The sequence below is a fragment of the Panthera pardus genome, unplaced genomic scaffold (genome assembly GCF_024362965.1).
Source record: "Panthera pardus isolate Hobbes unplaced genomic scaffold, ASM2436296v1 HiC_scaffold_2, whole genome shotgun sequence".
NCBI classification, from domain to species: Eukaryota; Metazoa; Chordata; class Mammalia; order Carnivora; family Felidae; genus Panthera; species Panthera pardus.
Genome location: NW_026526765.1, coordinates 121602030 through 121628193, shown reverse-complemented (window position 1 = coordinate 121628193; position 26164 = coordinate 121602030). Strand labels below are relative to the sequence as shown.

Here is a 26164-nt window from a genome sequence, read left to right as displayed (position 1 = left end):
TACTGCTTGAATAACTACACCAAGAAAGAGCCCTGTGGTTGTCCTACATTGATGTGTGTACCTGTGATAAATAGACCTTCTTCATCTTAACTGCCTGTGATTTGAAGTTTGTCACTCCAACTACTTAGCTTATCCTGACTGATACAAGTAAAAAATATGAATACTAGGTATTTTAGTCTCCAATAAAATGATGCTCAGCTCCTACCAAGCCAGGCCAAACTCTTCATCTCAATGACATAAAAATTGTTGGGTAAAAAAATGTACAGATTGGTCAAATGGTTTTACCTGTCCTGTAGTCCTTACTATGTATACCGAAAGTATGTGTGGGTGATTGTGTGCACTCATACTGATTTCAGCCTTTTGCTTGAAGGTGGGAAGGTCAATTGCCTAAATCATTATGAGTCTTGGAGTGGCATGTCTTGTCCTTTGAGAAGGATTTTTTAAAAATGCAAGGATATATGTCTCAGCCTCAGCAGGAGATTTCCGGACCAGCCACTCCAACAATGGAATAGGAGTCCTACAAGTCTTTTGAGCCAGAAATTGTTGGCCTATTTTGATATTTATGAAATTATATTCACCCATGAAATCACCTCAGAGAGTCAAACAAAATGAGACCAAATATATTTCATTAGAATTCAAATAAAGGAACCAATATCTCCCTCAATATATTAGAAAGAGATATATTCAAGAGTGTGAGACGTGGGGCATGAGCAAAATAACTGAGAGCAGAGAAAGGTATATTTTCACTCAAACGTGCAATACAGTACAGGAAAAAAGGCCCATAATCTTCAAAATACCTCCTTTAAGGAAAAATCTTTATAATACTAGTATCACTTTCCTCATAAAGAGAAAAATTATTAAATGGATAGTGCCACGGGAACTCTAGATACTCAAAGAGAATTTTCTAAGAATCCTATATAAAACAAAGCCTAAATATTAGATAAATAACATTTATCTAAATATTGTGAAAGTGTACAGATAGTACAAAGGCAGTACAATTTCTATCTACTTGTATTGATAATGAAAAATCTCAGATATTCCATTTTCACCATACAGGACTTAAAAATTTTTTTTAGAAGTTATTTATTTTTGAGAGAGAGAGACACAGAACCCAAGAGGGGGAGGGCAGAGAGAAAGGCAGACACAGTATCAGAAGGAGGCTTCAGGCTCTAAGCTGTCAGCGTAGAGCCCAATGCGGGCTCGAACTCACGAGCCGAGTCGTGAGATCATGACCTGAGCCGAAGTCTGAGATCATGACCTGAGCCGAAGTCAGATGCTCAACCGACTGAGCCATCCAGGTGCCCCCACCAAAAACTACATTTAAAAGGATGGGCAAGAATTCATTACAACAGAAAGGTGGAGGATTTATGGCAAAAGGAACAGAAAATATAAAGTCATGAGGTAGAGAAAAAAATGAAAATAACATCTTCGGAGAATAGATAATCATCTGTTTTGACTGGGGTGTAATATGAGTATGGTGGGTGCAAAGCAGTGGAATAAATCACTACATTGGTATATAATTTGGCAGTGCATTTGAAATAAAGGTATTTGCTTTAGTTACCCAATATGAGTTCAAAGATCAAAGGCTAAGTTCCAAAATGAAGTGTCTAAGGATTCTCAATGCCTCTCCAATATTTACTAGTGATCAAGTCAAATTCATTGGTATAAATTCAATGGTATAAATGGTATAAATCAGCTGGAGCTCAGTATTGGGATTATGGAGGTTATATATACATTAATATAGTAAAAAGCACTGATTGCATAAAAATAAGTAAAATAAATCTTTCACAAGATTCAGCTCTATAAAAGCAGGTGTACTAAATTAGTCACTTTAAAATATTAGGCTGTGCTGTGCTGTACTTAATGGGAAGATTACCTATGTTTTAAAAAATTGAGCAATATATTAAAATAAGTCTAGGGTCTTGATTCACTCTTTTTTTGCAAAGACTGTATCTTTGAAAAATATTACTGAGTTGATAACGTATTTATGGAGAGAGTTAAAATAAGGGAGGTTATGCATTTTACAAAAATGTAAGGATCATAGTATCCGCTCAAATGTGGGTAAAAAGCCAGTAATTTTTTGGTTACATCCATACTAGTCATGCCAGTGTTTGTAAATACAGTGGAATCATTAAAGATATTTTTGCCCCCAAAAATGAAAAAAAAAAAAATGGTTGTATGCCATGTGAAATTTTTTAATACAAAAAAGAATGTAAAATTATGGCAACACTTATGAAATAATAAAGATAGAAAATATCCAATTTAGAGGAGAAAAATGAGTATTTGGTTTTTTTACACCAAATAAAAAGACAACATACATAAAGAGCTTACCCTTTGAGAGTAAATGGCTCCACAATATGCAATTCTCCCAGACAACCTCCGAGCGCCGCTGTTGACCGAAGGGAAGAAAGGGGTTCTCCGTTCTGCGTGAAAGTAGGGCAGTGTTTTCCTGCTTTGTCTTGCGCACATCAGAACGCGGAGGCAGCGCCAGTGCACCCACCAGTTCCTGACAAACAAGTCCTACCCTCAAATCACAAAAGTCTAGGTGCTGTCACTGATTTTTTTTAAACATCCCAGAGACATCCTGAAAAGAAGCTTCCCAGAGAGTTCAAAAAATGCAAAGAAGCTCCAGAAAAGCCAAATGGATGAAAATTCAGGTACTGTTTCTCTTCCTGCTGTCTTTGTTGTGGGGGACTATCTCCCAGCACATCCAGTACACAATTCCGGAGGAGCTGGCTAAAGGCTTGCGAGTGGGGAACGTCGCCAAGGACTTGAAGCTCAGTGTCCAGGAGTTGCCAGCTCGAAAACTGCGGGTTAGTGCAGAGAATTTCTTCAGTGTGAGTGCAGAGAGTGGGGATTTGTTAGTGAACGGTAGGATAGATCGAGAGGAAATTTGTGGGAGGAAATCCGAGTGTGCACTAGAATTTGAAATGGTCGCTGAAAATCCCATGAATGTTTTCCATGTGATTGTTACAATCCAAGATATTAACGACAATGCACCACGTTTCATTGCAAAAGGCATTGACTTGGAGATCTGCGAGTCAGCCTTACCAGGTGTAAAATTCCCTCTGGATTCTGCACAAGATGCAGATGTAGAAAGTAACTCCCTGAAGATATACACTATCAACCCCAATGAACATTTCTCCCTGACAACGAAGGGAAGTCCTGATGGGAGTAAATACCCAGAATTACTGCTGGAAAAACCTCTGGACAGAGAACAGCAGAGTTCCTACCAGTTAATCCTGACTGCCATAGATGGTGGAGACCCTCCGTTAAGTGGAACCACCCAGATCCAGATTCAGGTCACCGATGCCAATGATAATGCTCCATTGTTCAGCCAGGACACATACAGAGTTAACATCCAAGAAAACGTGCCCTGGGGGACTTCTGTGTTGCAAGTGATGGCCACCGACCAGGACCAGGGCGTTAATGCAGAGATTACCTATGCCTTCCTCAATGCCCCAACAAGTACCAGCCTTCTCTTCAATCTCAACCCAAATACTGGTGACATTACAACCAATGGTACATTGGACTTTGAAGAGACAAGTAGATATATGTTGAGTGTAGAGGCCAAGGATGGAGGGGTACACACCGCTCACTGTAATGTTCAGATTGAAATTGTTGATGAGAATGACAATGCCCCAGAGGTCACGTTGATGTCCTTTTCTAACCAGATTCCCGAGGACTCAGACATTGGAACCGTAATAGCTCTCTTTAAAGTGAGAGACCGAGACTCTGGGGAAAATGGACTGGTGAGGTGCTATATTCAGGAAGAAGTTCCCTTCAAATTAGAATCCACCTCCAAGAATTATTACAAGCTGGTGATTGACAATGCCTTAGATAGGGAGCAGATGGCAGAGTACAATGTCACCATCACAGCCACTGACAAGGGCAAGCCATCCCTATCCTCCAGTACAGGCGTCACCCTGCATATCAGCGATGTCAACGACAACGCGCCGGTTTTCCACCAGGCCTCCTATGTGGTCCGCGTGATGGAGAACAACCCTCCAGGAGTCTCCATCGCCCAAGTCAGCGCCTCCGACCCCGACCTGGGACCCAACGGCCGCGTCTCCTACTCCATCGTGGCCAGCGACCTGGAGCCGCGGGCGCTGGCGTCCTACGTGTCCGTGAGCGCGCAGAGCGGCGTGGTGTTTGCGCAGCGCGCCTTCGACCACGAGCAGCTGCGCGCCTTCGAGCTGACGGTGCAGGCCCGCGACCAGGGCTCGCCCGCGCTCAGCGCCAACGTGAGCCTGCGCGTGTTGGTGGGCGACCGCAACGACAACGCGCCTAGGGTGCTGTACCCGGCGCTGGGGCCCGACGGCTCGGCGCTCTTCGACACGGTGCCGCGCGCCGCGCAGCCCGGCTACCTGGTCACCAAGGTGGTGGCGGTGGACGCCGACTCGGGACACAATGCGTGGCTGTCGTACCACGTGCTGCAGGCCAGCGAGCCCGGACTCTTCAGCCTGGGGCTGCGCACGGGCGAGGTGCGCACTGCGCGTGCTTTGGGCGACAGGGACGCGGCCCGCCAGCGCCTGCTGGTCGCCGTGCGGGACGGGGGACAGCCGCCCCTCTCTGCCACCGCCACGCTGCACCTGGTTTTCGCCGACAGCCTGCAAGAAGTACTGCCGGATGTCAGCGACCGCCCGGAGCCCTCTGACCCCCAGGCCGAGCTGCAGTTTTACCTGGTGGTGGCTTTGGCCTTGATCTCGGTGCTCTTCCTCCTTGCGGTGATTCTGGCGGTGGCCCTGCGCCTGCGCGGCTCCCCCAGCCCTGCTGCCTGGGGCTGCTTTCAGTCAGGCCTCCGTTCCAAATCTGGACCTGGGGTTCTCCCCGATTACAGTGAGGGGACTTTGCCTTATTCCTACGATCTGTGCGTTGCCTCACAATCAGCCAAAACAGAGTTTAATTTTTCCAACCTGAAACCAGAAATGACTCCGCCTCAGGATCTTCTTTGTGAAGATCCTTGTATGGATGTATGTGCCCGCAGTGAAGACCCCCAAATCGCTTATGACTCGTCTTTTGCCTCTCACGTGAGTTTCTGCAAACATGCTTTTATTCTCAATTGTGCATAATTATTTTGTTTATTGTTTTTCATTTTCCTAGTGATGGTAGTGGTAGAAGAGGTTTATTGGATGGGCGGAGATTGGTTCCTTAATTGCCCAGTAATCTTGGCAGCTACATAATTAATATTTCTCAATCTGTACTGTTGGCAATTTTGTATGATCAAAAAATATTGGTAAGGAGAGCTCATTCTGGGATGTTACCACCTTTAGTAAGAGTATTGTCCTTTCTTAGTTGATGTGTGATACTGTTTTTTTCAAACTTTATTCTACATAAATGTACTGACAGTCCTTCCTGCTTAAGTTAAAGTCCATCAAATCTATTATAGTTTTTTCATCTTTTTGTTGCAATGTGTATTTTTAATAGAACCTTCCAAGAGTTAAGTTTCTTAGCACTTCTTTGCCTTCTCACATGTGGCAAACAGTGATTTGGATCACTAGTTTCCAGTGAATTTTATTCCCACTCCGTAGTCTCATTCAAAAATAATTTTGGGGGGCACCTGTCTTGCTCAGTCAGTAGAACCTATGACTCTCCATCTAGGGTTTGTGGGTTCAAGCCCCATGCTGGGTGTAGAGATTCCTTAAAAATAAAATCTTTTAAAAAATAACTATCTTGGGGCACCTGGGTGGCTCAGTCAGTTAAGCATCCAACTCATGATTTTGGCTCAGGTCATGATCTCACAGTTCGTGAATTTGAGCCCTGTGTTGTGCTCTGTAGTGGTAGTGTGGAGCCTGCTTAGGATTCTCTCTCCCTCTCTCTGCCCTTCCTTTGCTTGCTATGTCTCTCTCAAAAATAAACTTTAAAAAATATATTGAAAAATAACCTTCTTAACCATTATGTAATAACTTATTTTTATACCCTCTACTTTGTTGCTGTTATGATGAGGAATGTAATGAGCCTTTTTGTGTATAAAGCCTCTTTCATAATTCTTTTAGTATAGGTTTCTGAGAAGTGAGTCAAAGTTTTTCAAAACACCTCATTTTACCTCTTAATCCCCAACAATTTGTGAGTTCTTTGAGGATTGTGAAAATTACCTTTAGTATGCTCTCCAAATTTTGATGACTTTAATACTGTGAATAAACAATAGCCTTTCTTGTCTGATAGAATTCGTAAGTAACTTCTAGAAGGTAATTATTATGTGAGGAATAATCTAAAGAACTGGCTACTTGCTGCTTTATATTAAGTTTTCTACGATTAGTAAGTTACTCAAAGTATTCATGTGTAAGAAAACTCTGAAACATGCAATGATAACACACACACACACATATATATATGAAAACTTTCCTTTTAGTGGTTATTTCTAAAATAAAACTTAAAGTAAACATAGATAATAGTAAAATAATACTTTCTGGATGTGTCTTTATGTGGTACTGAATATTGTCTGCTGTTTACATATAAAACTTCAGTTTAACTTTTCTGTCTTTTTTATCTTTATTATTTATTTTTAATATCAGAGTTATTTACCAATTGTTTTAGGGCTTTGCATTTATATTAGTGATGCACTCATTAAACAATGAAAACCTGAGTATCTACTCTATGAAAGGTGCTGTTCTAAAATTTGAGGACAGACTGTGAACATGATAGTCACAAACATAGCTGTGGTCTAAAATTTTCTTTATACAAAATTAATAAACCAATTACCTTCCCAAACCTATTATCATATTTGGCAACCCCATTTGCTCAGGGGTAAGACTAGCTCTTGAACAGTAGATGTTTTTTACAAGAGAATTGAAAAGTTGCCCATATTTTAAAGGGTCAACTCATGTGAGGGAACTTGTTTCTGGATAGGAAGGGACTAGAGCTCAGACCTCCAACTTCCCTGACCTGACACTGTTTTTTCACCTATTCTTTCATTCTTCAAGTTAATCCTTGTTCCTGTAAAGGATAAATGTGTCACTCACACAATGCACTGTACTGAAAATGGGCTATGAAAATAAATAATGGAAAAACTTAGAAGAGAAAAAATTGTTAGAAAAAATCACCATATTTTCTTTAAAAACAAATTACTTTAGAGGGCTTATTGTACAGTAACATTTGGGTCATGCCTGGATTTTTATTACAAATAAAATAACGGGAGCTTGAATTTTATTCTTTTGGGGAGAAATAAATTATGGAAAAGAAATGGTATAAACATCTTTTCTTTACCAAGAATAGATTGCAGTAACTGGTTAGGACTCTGAGTGTCGCTGTTCACCAGTCAGGGGAAAAAGACAACAAGGAATTTAATCCAAACCACAAGATTTCTGCATCACAAAGCACTAGCCCTGTGGCTTTGGGAAGCTTCAGACTGGACCCCAGAACTCCATCATCCAACGGTGAAAGCACATAATCTTGGACCCTGAAGATTCTGGGGCTCCTCTGACCTCCACTAAGGGAGCACCCAAGTGCAAGCTATTCCGCAGCGGGGCTGCAATGGCGGCTCCTCCTTATCGGCCAGACTGCAGCCGGCTGGTCAGGATCTGCGTTCTCCTGGGGGCTCTGTGGGAAATACAGGCGGAACAGATACGATACTCGGTGCCTGAGGAGCTGGACAAAGGCTCTTATGTGGGCAACATCGCCAAGGACCTGGGACTGGAGCCCCGGGAACTGTCAGAGCGGGGAGTCCGCATCATCTCCAGAGGTAGGACGCATCTCTTTGCTCTGAACCCTCGAAGTGGCAGCTTGGTCACCGCGGGTAAGATAGACCGGGAAGAGCTCTGTGAGAGATCTCCAAAGTGTGTAGTAAGCCTGGAGATTCTTCTGGAGGACAAAGTGAAGATTTTTGGAGTAGAAGTGGAAATAATCGATGTTAATGATAACGCACCCAACTTTGGGATAGAGCAAAGGGAAATAAAAGTCGCTGAAAATGAAAATCCTGGGACAAGATTTCCTCTTCCTGAAGCTTTTGATCCAGATGTAGGGGTCAACTCCCTGCAGGGTTACCAGCTCAGTTCAAATGTTCACTTCTCCCTAGACGTGCAAAGTGGAGTGGATGGCATTAAGTACCCTGAGCTGGTGCTGGAGCTTGCCCTAGATAGAGAAGAAGAGGCGGTTCACCACCTCCTCCTCACCGCCTTTGATGGAGGCGACCTGGTTCGCTCTGGCACTGTCAAGATTCATGTAACTCTTATGGATACCAACGACAATGCTCCTGTATTTACTCAGCCAGAGTACCACGTGAATGTTCCGGAGAATGTGCCAGTGGGCTACTGGCTACTCACTGTAAAGGCCACTGATCCAGATGAAGGAGCCAATGGAGAAGTAACATATTCTTTCCGCAAAGTGAGTGATAAAATGTCCCAACTATTCCAGTTGAATTCTTTGACTGGGGACATAACAATAGTGGGGGATCTAGATTATGAAGACTCTGGATTCTATGATATAGATGTAGAAGCCCATGATGGACCTGGTCTCCGAGCCAGAAGTAAAGTTCTGGTGACAGTTCTGGATGTAAATGACAATGCTCCAGAAGTCACAGTTACATCTCTCACCAGCTCTATCCAAGAAACTTCTTCCCCAGGTACAGTAATTGCACTTTTCAATGTGCATGACAGTGATTCAGGAGAGAATGGCCTTGTCACATGTTCTATTCTGGATAATCTGCCATTCACACTTGAAAAGACCTATGGAAATTATCATCGTCTGTCGACACAAAGAACACTGGATAGGGAAGAAGTCTCAGAATATAACATCACAGTAACTTCCACTGATCATGGAACTCCACCACTGTCTACAGAAACTCACATCTCATTGCATGTGGCAGACATCAACGACAACCCACCTACTTTCCCTCATGCTTCCTACTCTGCCTACATTCCTGAAAACAACCCTAGAGGAGCTTCCATTTTATCCATGTCTGCCCAGGACCCTGACAGCATTGAGAATGCCAGAGTAACTTACTCCTTAGCTGAGGACACACTGCACGGGATGCCTCTCTCCTTCTATGTTTCCATCAACTCTGATACTGGTGTCCTGTATGCATTGTGCTCCTTTGACTATGAGCAGGTTAGAGACCTGCAACTACTAGTGACAGCCAGCGACAGTGGGGACCCTCCACTCAGCAGCAATGTGTCCTTGAGTATTTTTGTTCTGGATCAGAACGACAATTCCCCTGAAATCCTGTACCCTGCTCTCCCCACTGACGGTTCCATAGGCGTGGAGCTGGCACCCCGATCAGCAGAGCCTGGCTACCTGGTGACCAAGGTGGTGGCAGTGGACAGAGACTCTGGCCAGAACGCCTGGCTGTCCTACCGTCTACTCAAGGCCAGCGAGCCAGGGCTGTTCACGGTGGGGCTGCACACAGGCGAGGTGCGCACTGCACGGGCCCTGCTGGACAGAGATGCGCTCAAGCAGAGTCTGGTGGTGGCGGTGCAGGACCACGGCCAACCCCCTCTCTCAGCCACTGTCACACTCACAGTGGCGGTGGCTGAAAGCATTCCAGAAGTCCTGGCTGACCTGAGCAGCCTCAAGCCCTCAGCCTATGCTGATGACTCTAGCCTCACGCTGTACCTGGTGGTGGCGGTGGCCACAGTTTCCTGTGTCTTCCTTGCCTTTGTCATTGTTCTGCTGGCGCTCAGGCTGAGGCGCTGGCACACTTCGCGTCAGCTCCAGGCTGCGGGGGTCGGATTGGCTGGAGTGCCAGCCTCGCACTTTGTGGGCATGGATGGGGTGCGAGCTTTCCTGCAGACCTATTCCCAGGAGGTCTCCCTCAGGGCAGACTCCAGGGAGAGTCATGTGATCTTCCCCCAGCCCAACTATGCCGACACGCTCCTCAGCCAGGAGAGCTGTGGGAAAAGCGAGCCTCTTCTCGTAACTCAGGATTTACTTGAAACAAAAGGAGACCCTGGTTCTCATCAGGTGAGTCAATCTTGCCACACCAAAACATAGGCAAAGAGCTATATAAGTGTCTCCAACTGTATAAGGTAGGTAATTGATGAAGTAAAGGCATTTTTTTTTTAGTATTCTATTACTTTAAAGGGGAGGAGCAGATGATTCCTCAAGAATAATCAATAGCAGTTAGTACTCCTAAAAGCTGTTTATTATTTATCATTTTTAGTCTTCATGTAGTTACAGTTTCAACAACAATTTCTTAACTATATATCTTTAACCATCTCTCTTTAATAGAAGACTGAGTATTTTTAACTGTCCTCTTTTTTACACTTTGCTTGAAGTTTGTTTTTCCTTGAAAGGGTATTTTCCATTATAATTAAACAAACAGTGGCAATTTATAAATATTGGAGAAAATATTAACCTTTATTTATTTATTTAATATAATTTATTATCAAATTAGCTAACATACAGTGTGTACAGAGTGCTCTTGGTTTTTGGGGTAGATTTCCATGATTCACCGCTTATGTACAACACCCAGTGCTCATCCCAACAAGTGCCCTTCTCAATGCCCATCACCCATTTTCCCCTCTCCCTCACCCCCCATCAACCCTCAGTTTATTCTCTGTATTTAAGAGTCTCTTATGGTGTGCCTCCTTCCCTCTCTGTTTGTAACTATTTTTTCCCCTTCCCCAAAATATTAGCTTTTAGATCTAATTTTAACAAGGATAGCTCTCATTAGGATTGGTATATTTCAAATATTTTGTTATTGCAGTTTGTGAGATACACCAGTAGTGACTATGTGTGATTCCTTTGGCTCACTTCTGGGATTACGAAAAATATTGCACATTTTAGTTCACTCATCTTTAAGTAGGTTGAAGGAATAATTTTAATAATTTATAAATTTCCTATTATGGCATCACAATGAGACCCTTTTCAATTTCTAAGGAAAACATACCTTTCAAAATCTCTCCTTTTTCATCATGAGAGTCACTTGTGGAGATTGGGTAACTTAGATTCTGAACTGATATGATTTATGCTACTTAGTAAGTAGGCCTCATCCCTGTTCCTGAAAATTGCTCTCAGGTAGCTCTGAGATGGCTCTGGGATGATCTGATATGGGGGAAATATTTTGTGTTCAAGGGATATGCAACACTTTTGTTAAATGTGCCTTTATTTAGTTCCATGAGATAATTAAGAATTCAAGAGTGTGTAGGGCAACACAAATTAGTGCTCTTTCATAGCTGGGAACTGTAGCAGTAAACTGTGAACTATGCCTCAATTCAATTGAAGAAAGGGCATTTTAGTTTTTAAAAAAGAATTTACTTATTTAAAACAATTTTCTTTTTTTTTTTTTTTTTTACGTTTTTTTATTTTTGAGACAGAGAGAGACAGAGCATGAACGGGGGAGGGGCAGACAGAGAGGGAGACACGGAATCGGAAGCAGGCTCCAGGCTCTGAGCCATCAGCCCAGAGCCTGACGAGGGGCTCGAACTCACGGTCTGTGAGATCATGACCTGAGCTGAAGTCGGACGCCTAACCGACCGAGCCACCCAGGCGCCCCTAAAACAATTTTCTTTTTAGTTTAAGTAATCTCTACACCCAACATGGGTCTCAAACTCATGACCCCAAGATCAAGAGTCACATGCTTTTTGGACTGAGCCACACAAGCACCCTGCATTTAGTTTCTAAATGCTTTTGCCTTCATGGGAAACTGTGTTGCAATACATAGAATAAACAGAATGTCATGTGATACAATTGTCTGGCATGGGGAAAGGAGAGAGGAAATAATATTGAGCAAGATTCTGAGGGGAGATTATGTAAAATATTGAAGCTTATCTGAGGAGAGATTATTTGTCTGAGATTATTTAAAATACTGAAGCTTAAAAGAAAATTTGGAAATACCAATTGGCCTGAAACTGTCAAGCAATTTTGGAGGTTGGCATTAGGAATACATTCCAGAATCAGAGTGATACATATTTTAAATGCCTAGGAGAGCAGTAGATAATTAACACCCTAATATCACACAGAAAAAAATATTTTTGTTTGGGCACTGGGTTTCTTTTAGAAAATATTTCTGATTAAGTAAATTATTGTACAACCATATGATGGATTACTACATAACTGTAAGAAATAAATTGGAAAGCTATGTACTTATATGAAATGATTTCAAGATACAATGAATGAAAAAAGAAAGATGCAGAATATGGTATATTGTATACTTACATTTATGTATTAACGTGCGGGAGAACATTTATAAAAATTTGCTGCACTACACAAAACATCTCTGGAATGATACACACAAAAACGTAATACTTATTTCTCTCGGGATAAATGTGTTATTGAAACAAGACAGGGAGAGAATATGCGTTATGTACCTCTTCAATTTTGGAGCTACATGAATATATATCTATTTAAAAACAACTGTAGATTCAAAAAAGAAAGGTTCGCAAAACGTTTATAAGCATTTGGTGCATTTCCACGGGAAAACCTCTGGGTGTCGCTGTAGGTCAAAAAAGTGAGAGAAAAAGCATTTGGGAGTCTCTTAGAGGGTAACTTCCTGCTCAAACCAGCCACATAGAGGACACCAGTACTGATTCGGATACAGAAAACAAAAGCAGGAAAAGCGACCCTACCCGGGATTTTGCCATCCACAGAGGGCTTAATTCTCCTCCCATCCAAAAAGCAGAGCCACCGTGAAGGGAGACAGGATGAGGCCGAGGCCGAGCGCAGAAAGGAGCAGCCCAGCGCGGTGGCGGCAGGTATTGTTGCCCTTCCTGCTGTCTTTGTTCCGCGGGGCTCTTCCAGATCAAATCCGCTATTCAATTCCCGAAGAGCTGGCCAAAAACTCGGTGGTAGGAAACCTCGCCAAGGATCTGGGGCTCAGTGTCCGGGATTTGCCAGCCCGGAAGCTGCGGGTTAGTGCGGAGAAAGAATATTTCACTGTAAACCCTGAGAGTGGGGACTTACTTGTGAGTGACAGAATAGACCGAGAGCAGATATGCGGCTTTAAGCCTCTGTGTATTCTGGATTTCGATACTGTCGCTGAAAACCCACTAAATATTTTCCATGTAGCAGTAATAGTACAGGATATAAATGACAATACCCCGCTATTCAAACAGAATAATATTGATTTAAAAATTGGAGAATCCACTAAGCCAGGTAAAACATTTCCACTAGACCCGGCCCTGGATTCAGATGCTGGCCCAAATTCACTGCAAAGATACCATCTTAATGACAATGAACACTTTGATCTCATAGAGAAACAGGCTCCAGATGGACGTAAATATCCTGAGTTGGTTCTGAAACATTCACTAGACAGAGAAGAACAGAATCTCCATCAATTGGTTCTAACAGCTGTGGATGGTGGAGACCCACCCCAAAGCGGCACCGCTCAGATCCAAATCCAAGTGACCGATGCCAACGATAATGCCCCAGTTTTCATCCAGGACGTGTACAAGGTCAGCCTGCAGGAAGGTGTACCTCTGGGCTTCTCCGTGCTTCAAGTAACGGCCACTGATCAGGATGAGGGCGTCAACGCAGAAATCACCTACTCCTTTCATCATGTGGATGAACTAGTGGAACAGTTTTTTAACTTAGATAAAAGAACAGGTGAAATCACAACAAAGGATAATTTTGATTTTGAAATTGCTAATAGTTACACTCTCAGTGTAGAAGCAAAAGATCATGGAGATCTAGCAGCCTATTGCAGTATCCAAGTTGAAATTCTCGATGAGAATGATTGTGCACCTGAAATGGTTATTACTTCGGTATTTACTCCACTACCAGAAGATTCACCACCAGGAACTGTGATCGCCTTGATAAAAACAAGAGATAGAGACTCGGGAGAAAATGGAGAAGTTTACTGCCGCATCTTGGGAAAGGCCGCGTTTATATTGAAATCTTACTCCAAGAACTATTACAAGCTAGTGACAGACGGGCCCCTGGACCGGGAGGAGAATCCAGAATATAACATCACTATAATGGCCACCGACAGAGGTAAGCCGCCCCTCTCCTCTAGTATAAACATCACTCTGCACATCGCAGATGTCAACGACAACGCGCCAGTTTTCGAACAGGTTTTCTATTTGGTTCACATTGCCGAGAACAACCCTCCAGGAGCCTCCATCGCCCAAGTCAGCGCCTCCGACCCCGACCTAGGGCCCAACGGCCACGTCTCCTACTCCATCGTGGCCAGCGACCTGGAGCCGCGGGCGCTGGCGTCCTACGTGTCCGTGAGCGCGCAGAGCGGCGTGGTGTTCGCGCAGCGCGCCTTCGACCACGAGCAGCTGCGCGCCTTCGAGCTGACGGTGCAGGCCCGCGACCAGGGCTCGCCCGCGCTCAGCGCCAACGTGAGCCTGCGCGTGTTGGTGGGCGACCGCAACGACAACGCGCCTAGGGTGCTGTACCCGGCGCTGGGGCCCGACGGCTCGGCGCTCTTCGACACGGTGCCGCGCGCCGCGCAGCCCGGCTACCTGGTCACCAAGGTGGTGGCGGTGGACGCCGACTCGGGACACAATGCGTGGCTGTCGTACCACGTGCTGCAGGCCAGCGAGCCCAGACTCTTCAGCCTGGGGCTGCGCACGGGCGAGGTGCGCACTGCGCGTGCTTTGGGCGACAGGGACGCGGCCCGCCAGCGCCTGCTGGTCGCCGTGCGGGACGGGGGACAGCCGCCCCTCTCTGCCACCGCCACGCTGCACCTGGTTTTCGCCGACAGCCTGCAAGAAGTACTGCCGGATGTCAGCGACCGCCCGGAGCCCTCTGACCCCCAGGCCGAGCTGCAGTTTTACCTGGTGGTGGCTTTGGCCTTGGTCTCGGTGCTCTTCCTCCTTGCGGTGATTCTGGCGGTGGCCCTGCGCCTGCGCGGCTCCCCCAGCCCTGCTGCCTGGGGCTGCTTTCAGTCAGGCCTCCGTTCCAAATCTGGACCTGGGGTTCTCCCCGATTACAGTGAGGGGACTTTGCCTTATTCCTACAATCTGTGCGTTGCTTCACAGTTAGCTAAGACAGAGTTTAATTTTCTTAATGTCACCCCGGAAGTGACTCCCTCTCAGGATCTCCTCTGTGAAGATGCCGGTTGGTTACCAAATACAAATCATGAAGGCGCTGGGGTCCCATTTGCATCAGATACTATTCTAAAGGTGAGTTTTAATTTACTTCGCTAGTTTTCACTTTGGGTTTCAATGTTTGTTAACAAATCACCTTACTGGCGTAGAAATCACTATTTCATATTTTGTCTTGTGGGTTCAATTTAGGCAGTTTTCTGCTTAGTTATCTTAATCTTATCTAAACAAATTTTTAACATAGGTTTTCTCTCTGATGTGTGAGATTTATTTGTCCATAATTACAAGCCTTTACTACACGAAATAGTTTCTGCTTCATCTTTATATTACTTTCCTCTGAAATTTCATTACTACTGGGATCTTAAGCTATTCCTTTTACCCTACAGATCTTTATTACTCAGATTTTAGTTTTACTTCCTCTTAGAATTATAGCACTTCAGAGTAAAGAGAGCTTTCCATGTTCCTCGTTTGGGAAAACTGGGAACCAAAAAGAAAATTTTACCCAGTGTCATGGCTTGTCAACAGCAGGGCATGGGTAGGACTGAATTGTAGACCTCCCTTCTAAGTATCTTTTCAAGCTTAATGTCTTGAGATCTCAGATCTGTTTTTAAAGGATAAGCAGGGGCGCCTGGGTGGCGCAGTCGGTTAAGCGTCCGACTTCAGCCAGGTCACGATCTCGCGGTCCGTGAGTTCGAGCCCCACGTCAGGCTCTGGGCTGATGGCTCGGAGCCTGGAGCCTGTTTCCGATTCTGTGTCTCCCTCTCTCTCTGCCCCTCCCCCGTTCATGCTCTGTCTCTCTCTGTCCCAAAAAAAAAAATAAAAAAAAAAAAGGATAAGCAACATTTGAGGCCTGTAGTATCTGTTATTAAGAGTGTGTTTATGGGGGTGCCTGGGTGGCTCAGTCAGTCAGTGTCTGACTCTTGATTTTGGCTCAGGTCATGATCTCATGATTCATGAGATTGAGCCCTGTCAGTGTGGAGCCTTCTTGGGATTCTCTCTTTCTCTGCATTTCCCTACTCATGCTCTACCTCTCTCATAAATAAATAAACTTTAAAAAAGAATGTATTTAATAAGTGGGAGAAATCGTTCTCTCTCATGCATATAACAAATTGCTTTTGTGAAAAATTGTACAATGAGAAAAATTTTGCAAATTATACTCACATTGTTTACCTAAAACTTTCTTTTTTGAATTTTCTAATTATAGATATAAAATCTCTTCGTGTTGTTTCTTTTCCCATGGAGGTGTCATTAGGGAAAAAATTGCTTTTCTTAGTGGACTCTCTGAAATGTCCCTTTGTTTTCAATCGTGAGGCTTTTTTTCCTGCTACCATGTAAAGGTGATAGCATTTAATATCCGTCTCAGCATAGAAAGGGCACTTGCCTGCTCACTAAGGATCTGGACATGCTTTTCTGCCTAGGTGATGAACGAAAGCCCTTTTCTTCAGTCACTACACTGACTTCCCCAAGAGTCTGTCAGTGTAAAATGCCATAACTCCAATTTAGACATGATAATAGGGAAATATAAATAATGTGTAGTTAACCCAACTCAGACTCTTAGTCTGATATAGTGGAGCTGCCAAACTCTTAGTGTGAAAGTCTGGGAACTTTCTTAAAGACCTCAAGTAGCAAAATGGACCCTTTATTTTCTGTTTACAACATCTAATACAATTTGCTTGAATCAGTAGGCCTTTATGCAATGGTGCGATGAGAGCTAGGTTTGTTTCCTGGACATTCTTATCCATAGTAGGTATGTTTTCATAAATATATCCTAATAAAAAGATGAAATTTTAAAGCCTACAAAATTAAGAATTCTAATGTCCTAATTTAATGGACTCAGTTTAGGTAAGAGGTAAATAAAGGACATAGACTCAATGGCACGTTAAATAAAACTTCTAAAGAAATAAAAATGTAATAATTATATTGATCTCAAGGTTTGTGGAAGTCCTTTGATATTTCAGAATTAAATCTTAAATATGAGTAATGTCACTTGTCAATAGGTTAAGCAATAATTCTTCAAAATAATAATTCAAAATGTATTAAGCAATAATACAGCAAAATTATTAGAAATAAGATATAATTAAACATTTATGAAATAAAAACAGAATTGGTGTAGTAACTGGTTAGGACTCTGAGCGTCGCTGTTCACCAAAGTGGAAAAGCTGCCCGCTGACGGCGACCTGACTCTGCTCCTTCCGCCCTAAACAAACACAGACCAGAGAAATTTGGGGAAAAGCCTCGCGTTTCTGTCAAGTAATGTGTTTCCTTTGACTTGAAAGAAATAAGGATACATCAGGCTGGAATTAGGACTAAGGAAACTGGTCGGAGAGAAGGAAATGGCGGATACACTGAGGGGTTGGGGCTGCATAGAGCCGCTCCTGCTCCTCCTGCTCCTGGAGACGTTATGGAGAGCTGGAGCCGGGCCGATCCGCTACTCGGTGCTGGAGGAGCTGGACAAAGGCTCCTTCGTGGGCAGCATCGCCAAGGACCTGGGTCTGGAGCCCCGGGAGCTGGCGGAGCGTGGCGTCCGCATCGTCTCCAGAGGTAGGACGCGGCTCTTTTCTCTGAACCCGCGAAGCGGCAGTTTGGTCACCGCAGGCAGGATAGACCGGGAGGAGCTCTGTGCTCAGAGCGCACGGTGTGTGGTGAGTTTTAACATCTTGCTTGAGAATAACATGAAAATTTATGGAGTAGAAATAGAAATAATAGATATTAATGATAACTTTCCACGTTTCCGGGATGAGGAAGTAAAAGTAAAAGTTAATGAAAATGCGGCTACGGGAACTCGGTTAGCGCTTCCTTTCGCTCGAGACGGGGATGTGAGTATGAACTCTCTCCAGAGTTATAAGCTCAGCCCCAATATGCACTTCTCTCTGGAGCAGAAAAGCGGAACTGATGGACAAAAATATCCGGAGCTGGTACTGGAACGGCCCTTGGACCGCGAGAAAGTAGCTGTCCACGACCTTCTTCTCACAGCTTTAGATGGTGGAGACCCCATACTCTCTAGTAGTATGCACATACACGTGGTGGTCCTCGACGCAAATGATAATGCACCTCTCTTCACTCAATCTGAGTACAGAGTGACTGTTCCAGAGAACATACCTGTAGGCTCTCGGCTGCTTACACTAACCGCCACGGATCCAGATGAGGGAGTAAACGGGGAATTAACATACTCTTTTCGCAATGAAGAAGATAAGATTTCAGAGACTTTCCAACTTGATTCCAGCCTGGGTGAAATCTCAACTCTGCAATCACTGGATTATGAAGAATCCAGATTCTACCTCATGGAAGTGGTAGCTCAGGATGGAGGTGCTCTTCTTGCCAGTGCTAAGGTATTGGTGACAGTACAGGATGTGAATGACAATGTCCCAGAAGTGATCCTCACATCCCTTGCTAGTTCCGTCTCTGAAGACTGTCCTCCTGGAACTGTAATTGCACTGTTTAGTGTACATGATGGTGATTCTGGAGAGAATGGTGAGATTGTGTGTTCTATCCCCAGGAACTTGCCCTTTAAATTGGAAAAGTCAGTTGATAATTATTATCACTTATTGACAACGAAAGCCCTGGACAGAGAAGAGATCTCAGATTATAACATCACAATAACTGTCATTGACAGTGGAAACCCACCCCTGTCTACAGAAAGCCACATCTCCCTGAATGTGGCAGACATCAATGACAACCCTCCTGTCTTCCCTCACACCTCATACTCCACCTACATCCTGGAAAACAATCCCAGAGGCATCTCAATTTTATCTGTGACTGCACACGACCCCGACAGTGGCAACAACGCCAAGATCACTTACTCTCTGGCTGAGGATATGTTTCAAGGAATGTCTCTGTCTACCTATGTCTTCATCAACTCCAATACAGGCATCCTGTATGCTCTGGGCTCTTTTGACTATGAACAAGTTAAAGATCTGCAGCTGTGGGTAATGGCCAGTGACAGTGGAGACCCTCCACTTAGTAGCAACATGTCACTGAGCCTGTTTGTGCTGGATCAGAATGACAATGCCCCTGAAATCCTGTACCCCAGCATTCCCACTGATGGCTCCACTGGTGTGGAGCTGGCTCCCCGATCCGCAGAGCCCGGATACCTAGTGACCAAGGTGGTGGCGGTGGACAGAGACTCTGGCCAGAATGCCTGGCTGTCCTACCATCTGCTCAAGGTCAGCGAGCCAGGACTTTTCACGGTGGGGCTACACACGGGTGAGGTGCGCACTGCACGGGCCCTGCTGGACAGAGACGCGCTCAAGCAGAGCTTAGTGGTGGTGGTCCAGGATCATGGCCAGCCCCCTCTTTCAGTTACTGTCACACTCACTGTGGCTGTAGCTGACAGTATCCCAGATGTCCTGGCTGACCTGGACAGCCTCAAGCCCTCATCCTATGCTGACGACTCCAGTCTCACACTGTACCTTGTGGTGGCAGTGGCTATAGTCTCCTGTGTCTTCCTCGCCTTTGTCATCGTGCTACTGGCACTCAGGCTGAGACGCTGGCACTCTTCAAGTCAGCTCCAGGCATCAGGAAGCAGGTTGGCTGGCATGCCCACCTCGCATTTTGTGGGTGTGGACGGGGTGCGAGCTTTCCTGCAGACTTATTCCCATGAGGTCTCCCTCACAGCAGACTCCCGGAATAGTCACATGATCTTCCCCCAGCCCAACTATGCAGACACACTCATCAGTCAGGAGAGCTGTGGGAAAAGCGAGCCTCCTCTGATATCTGAGAAGATAAATGTAAACGAAGAGCTGGGAGTTGTACAGGTGAGGGTTTTTTTTTTTTTCCAGTATCATTGCTTGTAGCATTTTTTTCATTTGTTTCCTCAATCACTTGTCTGCCATATTCAAAGTTGGTTAATTATATAAATAATCAGTGTATGTTTTATTTAGAGATTGACTTGATTTAATTTGATGATGCTCTCTTCATTTGTTTTCAAATTATATTTTGGGTTTAATGTCTTTTTTTTCAATACATGAAATTTCTAGACAATCTAGCTGATATCCATAGTCTTAAAATAAATGAAACATGATCGCTTTACCCAAAGACTTTCTTATACAACTGTTATGTTTTTTTAATGTTTATTTATTTTGAGAGGAGGGGAGGTGCAGAGGAGAGGGATAGAGAGAATCCCAAGCAGGCTCCATGCTTTCAGTGCAGAGCCCGATGCAGGGCTCTAACTCACAAACTATGAGACCATGACCAGAGACAAAGTCAAGAGTCAAATACTGAACCAACTAAGCCACCCAGCTGCCCCAGAATTGTTATTATGTTAATAGAAGAGTTGTTTGATTAGTCCAAATTGTTACATGTAATGTTCTCTTTTGAACATTAGTGTAAACACCAATGGTGAATATGTTTTGGAAGAATAGTGTACAGCATTGAAGTTTTAGTATACTGTTTGTATAAGGAAATAATTTACAGTATTTTCATAAATCAGTGGAGGAATATAGTAAACTACATGAAAAAAATAAAAAACATTAAATTTATAGTCTGTGGCGTTCTCAAGTCTGGAAACTTTGGGTTAATCTATGTAATTACTGGACATGTGTATTTGTTGAGAGAAAAAATCAGTGAGAAAGAGCCTTAGAACTTCATTTTCTGATGCAGTTTAAAATCTCCAAAGAATTATATTTTGCTACATTCATTAAATACACCATTAATATGCCATTACACCTGGAATCATGTGGTTACAGCTAACCTCTTCACTTTTTAGAATCAATATCTACTTGAATGTTTGCATTTATTCAAGTGTCAGTACAATTCTGCTTTATTACTACACTCTAAGATTTGTGGTTTTTAAAATTATTTATTATTTTTTGAGCGAGCGAGAGAGAGAGCATGAGCAGGGGAAGGGTAGAGGGAGAGGAGGAGAGAATATTAAGCAGGCTTCATGCCCAGCATGGAGCCAGACATGCTGGGCTTGATCTCATGACTGTGAGATCATGACCTGAGCCAAAATCAAGAGTCAGACACTTAACTGACTGAGCCACCCAGGCACCCCAGACTCTAAGATTTGTACTTGGAAAATCAATTCAACATAAAAATTGTTTAAAATTTTGAAATTCACAGGCTCATCTTAAATTAATAATCCTTCTTAATGAAATATGGGTATTTCATTGGGTATTAAAATTCATGAGTGTGTGTTGCTTAAGAAGAACTACCCTTTTGGGGCACCTGGGTGGCTCAGTTGATTAAGCTTCCAACTTCAGCTCAGGTCATGATCTCCCAGTTCATGAGTTCAAGCCGCACATCTGGCTCTGTGCTGACAGCTCAGAGCCTGAAACCTGCTTCAGATTCTGTGTTTCCCTCTCACTGTCTCTGTCCCATCCACTCTATCTCAGTCTCTCTCAAAAATGAATAAACATTAAACAAAAAATTTTTTAAAAAGAACTACCCTTTTCATTTTTGATATCTGATTTAATGAAGATGATTTTCAGATGCTTCTCTTTAAATTTTTCAAATACTGTACTTTATCAGCTGCAAAGTATGAATAAATAGGGGAAATGGCAATAAAATATTACAAATGGGATAGTAGGCTACATTACCTGACCAAACAAATGGTTTATTGTTACATGTGGGAACCTATGACTACTTAATTTTTATTTTTTAAATATTTATTTGAAGGGCATCTAATTAATTTTTATCTGGACAATTCTGGTAACAGTGTAAAATGTGCAGATTCACTGAACAGCGAATACATCCAAAGAGTAACAAGAATCCATATGATGGAGGATGGAGACTGATACCATTCACTCTTACAAGAAAACTCATTTTTTCATTATATTTTATAATAAATATTATTTTTTCTTTTCATTATATTTTAATGAAGATGTTATAGACTTTGGATATGTGTCCTGAGTAAACCTCTATAAACTTCAATAGACTTTATATAATGAAACGCTTGGTCCAACACTCTGAGTGTATATACTGTGTATACTCCATATTCTTTGAAATATTTGAATCTTTAGTTTCACATGTGCTCTGAAAAGATAACTGTCCTATACTAATTTAAGTGTTCACACCATATTGTTCAGTCATGTTTTGGAGCAAAGTCTCGAATCTGTTTTTTATGTTTGTATGAAGTAGAGATGTCCATGAGTTTCTGTCTAGAATCCTGAATACAATGAACAGTTTAAGATGTCTAATGCTATTCCACTATGAGTTCAGCACTGCTATACATCCGCTAAGTTTTAGAGTGACAACGTATTGTGTAGGTTAAAAAAGTTTCTTTATGAAGATTTCTAGTTTGGAAATGGAATTAAACCTGTAAGACCTATCAGAAACATAAAATTGACATGCTTATTTAAAGGCAAGAATGTCAGTAACAAAGGGTTGGGATGATCTGATAGTAACGTTGGGACCAAAAAAAGTGGACGACATAGATTACTTTCTTTAGAATATGTGATTATAAGGACTCATACTTCACTCCCCAAATTCGAATAACTCACCATTGCTAAGTTACTTGAGAAGAAACAGTACCATTAGAGACAATGGTAAAGTAGTGTGGAAAAATAAAATCAGAGGAATAGTTTTTGAATCCTAGTCATTTGAAAGTAGACACTTGGAAACTAACAAGGAATTTCTTCTTGCTTCTTACCATACTCCTGTTTTATAAGAATAATCAGTCTCTTTGCTTACATATCAATTATTTGGGGGGTAAGGTGACAATGATAATATAGAAGGAAGTGAAACACAAGATAAAACTAAAAGCTCTGATATTTGTAACATTTTTAAGTTAGAAAAAAAGAAAATAGAGTGGAGTAGTAACAATACATATCAAGCTGATATTTCAAGAATTTTCATATTACACTTTCTGCTGCACCACCACTACTTTCATTTGTGTCATTTTCTACATATTATTTGCTTTGGTCTTCAATTTTACTAAGTAACACAAGGAAGATGTTATTATAGCCATTTTATGAAAATGGAAATGAAAAGCACTACGATGCCAATGTCTTCAGCAAGTTACCTCTGCTCTTTGAGGAGTAAAAATGACTTGATTTAGATGGATAAAGCTCAGGTTCAAATAAAATCACAGCCAGACCAAAGATATAGTGAATATTTAAAATGTTAAAATCCTTGTAAAATGAGAAAAATGAGCATCTGTATCAGGACACAGTAGAATTTTCTTCTAACCCACTCCTTACTTGGAGCTGATGTAGTAACCACTACTGCAGTTCTGCAGCCCAGACGCGGGGTGCCGCTGTTGGCTAGTACTGAGCGAAGTATCAGCTTCTGGCGCAAAGGAATCGCCAGCCCACCGCGGAACCGCGAGAATTGGACACTCTGCCTCTGGCTCTGTGACGCTAAGATATTTGTTAGAACCCGCCTGCCAAGACAAATCAAGGAGTTGCTCCTACTCGGAGAATTCTTGGGATGATTTAGCGACCATAGCTCTTCAGAGTCAGAAAGGCAAAGGCGCTGAAAGCGGGATGAACGATCACTTGGGATTGAAGGGCCCGGCTGGGCGGAGACAAATGCTGTTTCTCTCTTTGCTGTCTTTGTTCTGCCCGGTGATCTCGGAGCAAATCCTCTATACTATTCCGGAGGAGCTGGCCAGGGGCTCGCTTGTGGGAAACCTCGCCAAGGATCTGGGGGTTGGCGTTGGAGATTTGCCTGCTCGAAACCTGCGTGTTAGTGCACAGAAGAAACTGTTTACAGTGAGTACCGAGAATGGGGACTTACTTGTTAGTGACCGTATAGACCGAGAGCAGATTTGTGGTGAGAAGTCGACATGTGTTCTAGAATTCGAATTGGTGGCCGAAAAGCCTTTGAACTTCTTTCATGTAAGTGTGGTAATTCAGGATGTCAATGACAATCCACCAACCTTTAGCCAAAATATCACTGAATTGGAAATCAGTGAACTGGCCGTAACTGGAGCCTCCTTTGCCCTGGAACCCGCGCAAGATTCAGATGTAGGTGTCAATTCCCTGCAGCAGTACTATCTCAGTCCCAACCCACACTTCTCTTTGATCCAGAAGGAGAACCCAGATGGCAGTAGGTACCCAGAACTGGTAGTGAAGACTCCCCTGGACAGGGAAGAGCAGTCACGCCACCACCTGGTCCTCACGGCTGTGGATGGGGGTGACCCAGCCAGAAGCTGCACTACCCAGATCATGGTGGTTGTGGCAGATGCAAATGATAATGCACCAGTGTTCACCCAGGACATTTACAGGGTCAGTGTTCCAGAGAACCTGCCTGTGGGCTCCTCTGTACTAAGAGTGATGGCCACTGACTTGGATGAAGGGGTCAATGCTGTGATCACCTACACTTTCATCAACATTGGTAGGGCAGTGAGACAGCTGTTCAAACTGGACAGTACAACAGGGGAACTCACCACTGGCGGAGGACTGGACTTTGAAGAGAGAGCGAGCTACACAATTGGGGTGGAAGCAAAGGATGGTGGACATCACACAGCACACTGTAAAGTACAAATAGATATTTTGGATGAAAACGACAATACACCAGAGATAACCCTGGATTCTGAATCTAAACATATTCTAGAAGATGCTGAGTTGGGGACTGTTGTTGCCCTGATCAAAACCTATGACCTCGATTCTGGATTTAATGGGGAAGTTTTCTGCCAACTAAAAGGAAAGTTCCCATTTAAAATAGTTCAAGATACAAAAAACACATACAAGTTGGTCACAGATGGAGCCCTAGATCGAGAGCAGACTCCGGAATACAACATTACCATCACAGTCACCGACAGGGGAAGGCCAGCCCTCTCCTCCAACAGAAGTGTCATCTTGAACATTGCTGATGTCAATGACAATGCTCCTGTTTTCCACCAGGGCTCTTACGTGGTCCACGTGGCAGAAAACAACCCGCCCGGAGCTTCTATTTTCCAAGTCAGCGCTTCCGACCCCGACCTGGGACCCAACGGCCGCGTCTCCTACTCCATCGTGGCCAGCGACCTGGAGCCGCGGGCGCTGGCGTCCTACGTGTCCGTGAGCGCGCAGAGCGGCGTGGTGGTCGCGCAGCGCGCCTTCGACCACGAGCAGCTGCGCGCCTTCGAGCTGACGGTGCAGGCCCGCGACCAGGGCTCGCCCGCGCTCAGCGCCAACGTGAGCCTGCGCGTGTTGGTGGGCGACCGCAACGACAACGCGCCTAGGGTGCTGTACCCGGCGTTGGGGCCCGACGGCTCGGCGCTCTTCGACACGGTGCCGCGCGCCGCGCAGCCCGGCTACCTGGTCACCAAGGTGGTGGCGGTGGACGCCGACTCGGGACACAATGCGTGGCTGTCGTACCACGTGCTGCAGGCCAGCGAGCCCGGACTCTTCAGCCTGGGGCTGCGCACGGGCGAGGTGCGCACTGCGCGTGCTTTGGGCGACAGGGACGCGGCCCGCCAGCGCCTGCTGGTTGCGGTGCGGGATGGAGGACAGCCGCCCCTTTCCGCAACTGTCACGCTGCTCCTGGTTTTCGCAGACAGCCTACAAGAGGCGCTGCCGGAAGTCAGCGACCGCCCGGAGCCCTCTGACCCCCAGGCTGAGCTGCAGTTTTACCTGGTGGTGGCCTTGGCCTTGATCTCAGTGCTGTTTCTCCTAGCAGTGATTCTAGCGGTTGCGCTGAGCCTGCAACGCTCCTCCCGCCCTTCCTCCTGGAGCTGCTTTAAGACTGATGTCTGCTCCAAGACTGGATCTGGGGTTATTCCCAACTTTAGCGAAGGGACTTTGCCTTATTCTTACAATCTATGTGCTGCCTCACATTCCTCAGAGACTGAGTTTAAATTTCTCAGTATAAAGCCTGAAAATGGTCCATCACAAGATCTTCTATGTAATGAAGCCTCTTGGTTTGAAAGTGCCAATAATGATAATCGCAAAACGACTTCTAATTCAGTCAGTTTGCAACAGGTGAGTTACATCAAAATCTTTTATTTCTATAAGTATAATTAGGTTATAGATAAAAAGTATACAGGCTAACTATACCCTGATTTTATTGTGTTTTATTGATTTTTCTGGGCATCGTTTGTGTGTGAGGGGTGTTAGAATTTTTTTGTTCATTTATCTGTGTTGCAGTCTTTCATATAAAGTGGCCTTGTGATGTCTTGACATTTTTGTTAAATCTAAAATTACATATCATGAAACATTTTTGATATATTAGCATCACCCTGTCATTGGGAAACATTATATAATTAAACACAAATGTAGGCACTTAAGTGGTTTACTTAGTTTCAATGCAGTCAGTCCTAAACTATGTTTTGTATATAATATATTAATACAAGTTTTCTCATTGTAGACAATATA

At 43.8% G+C, this 26164-nt stretch overlaps 1 protein-coding gene across 10 annotated transcripts in view; it reads left to right on the top strand.

Annotated features, from left to right (window-relative positions):
* The window catches only part of LOC109252202 (protocadherin gamma-C4), a 175000-nt gene that overhangs the window by 25844 nt on the left and 122992 nt on the right, over positions 1-26164 (top strand). The window contains exons 1-2 of one of the 10 annotated variants that reach the window (XM_053907396.1): positions 12305-15005; positions 24713-25771. The exons of 4 other annotated variants lie outside the window; for them this stretch is intronic. In XM_053907396.1, coding sequence (XP_053763371.1) covers positions 12579-15005; positions 24713-25771 — 3486 coding nt within the window. In that variant the 5' untranslated portion in view covers positions 12305-12578. Of the gene's footprint in view, positions 1-2378; positions 5031-7301; positions 9898-12304; positions 15006-17031; positions 19682-23083; positions 23579-24712; positions 25772-26164 lie in introns of those variants that run through there. 5 more of the 10 variants (XM_053907400.1, XM_019424483.2, XM_019424474.2 and 2 more) reach the window with 5 other exon arrangements.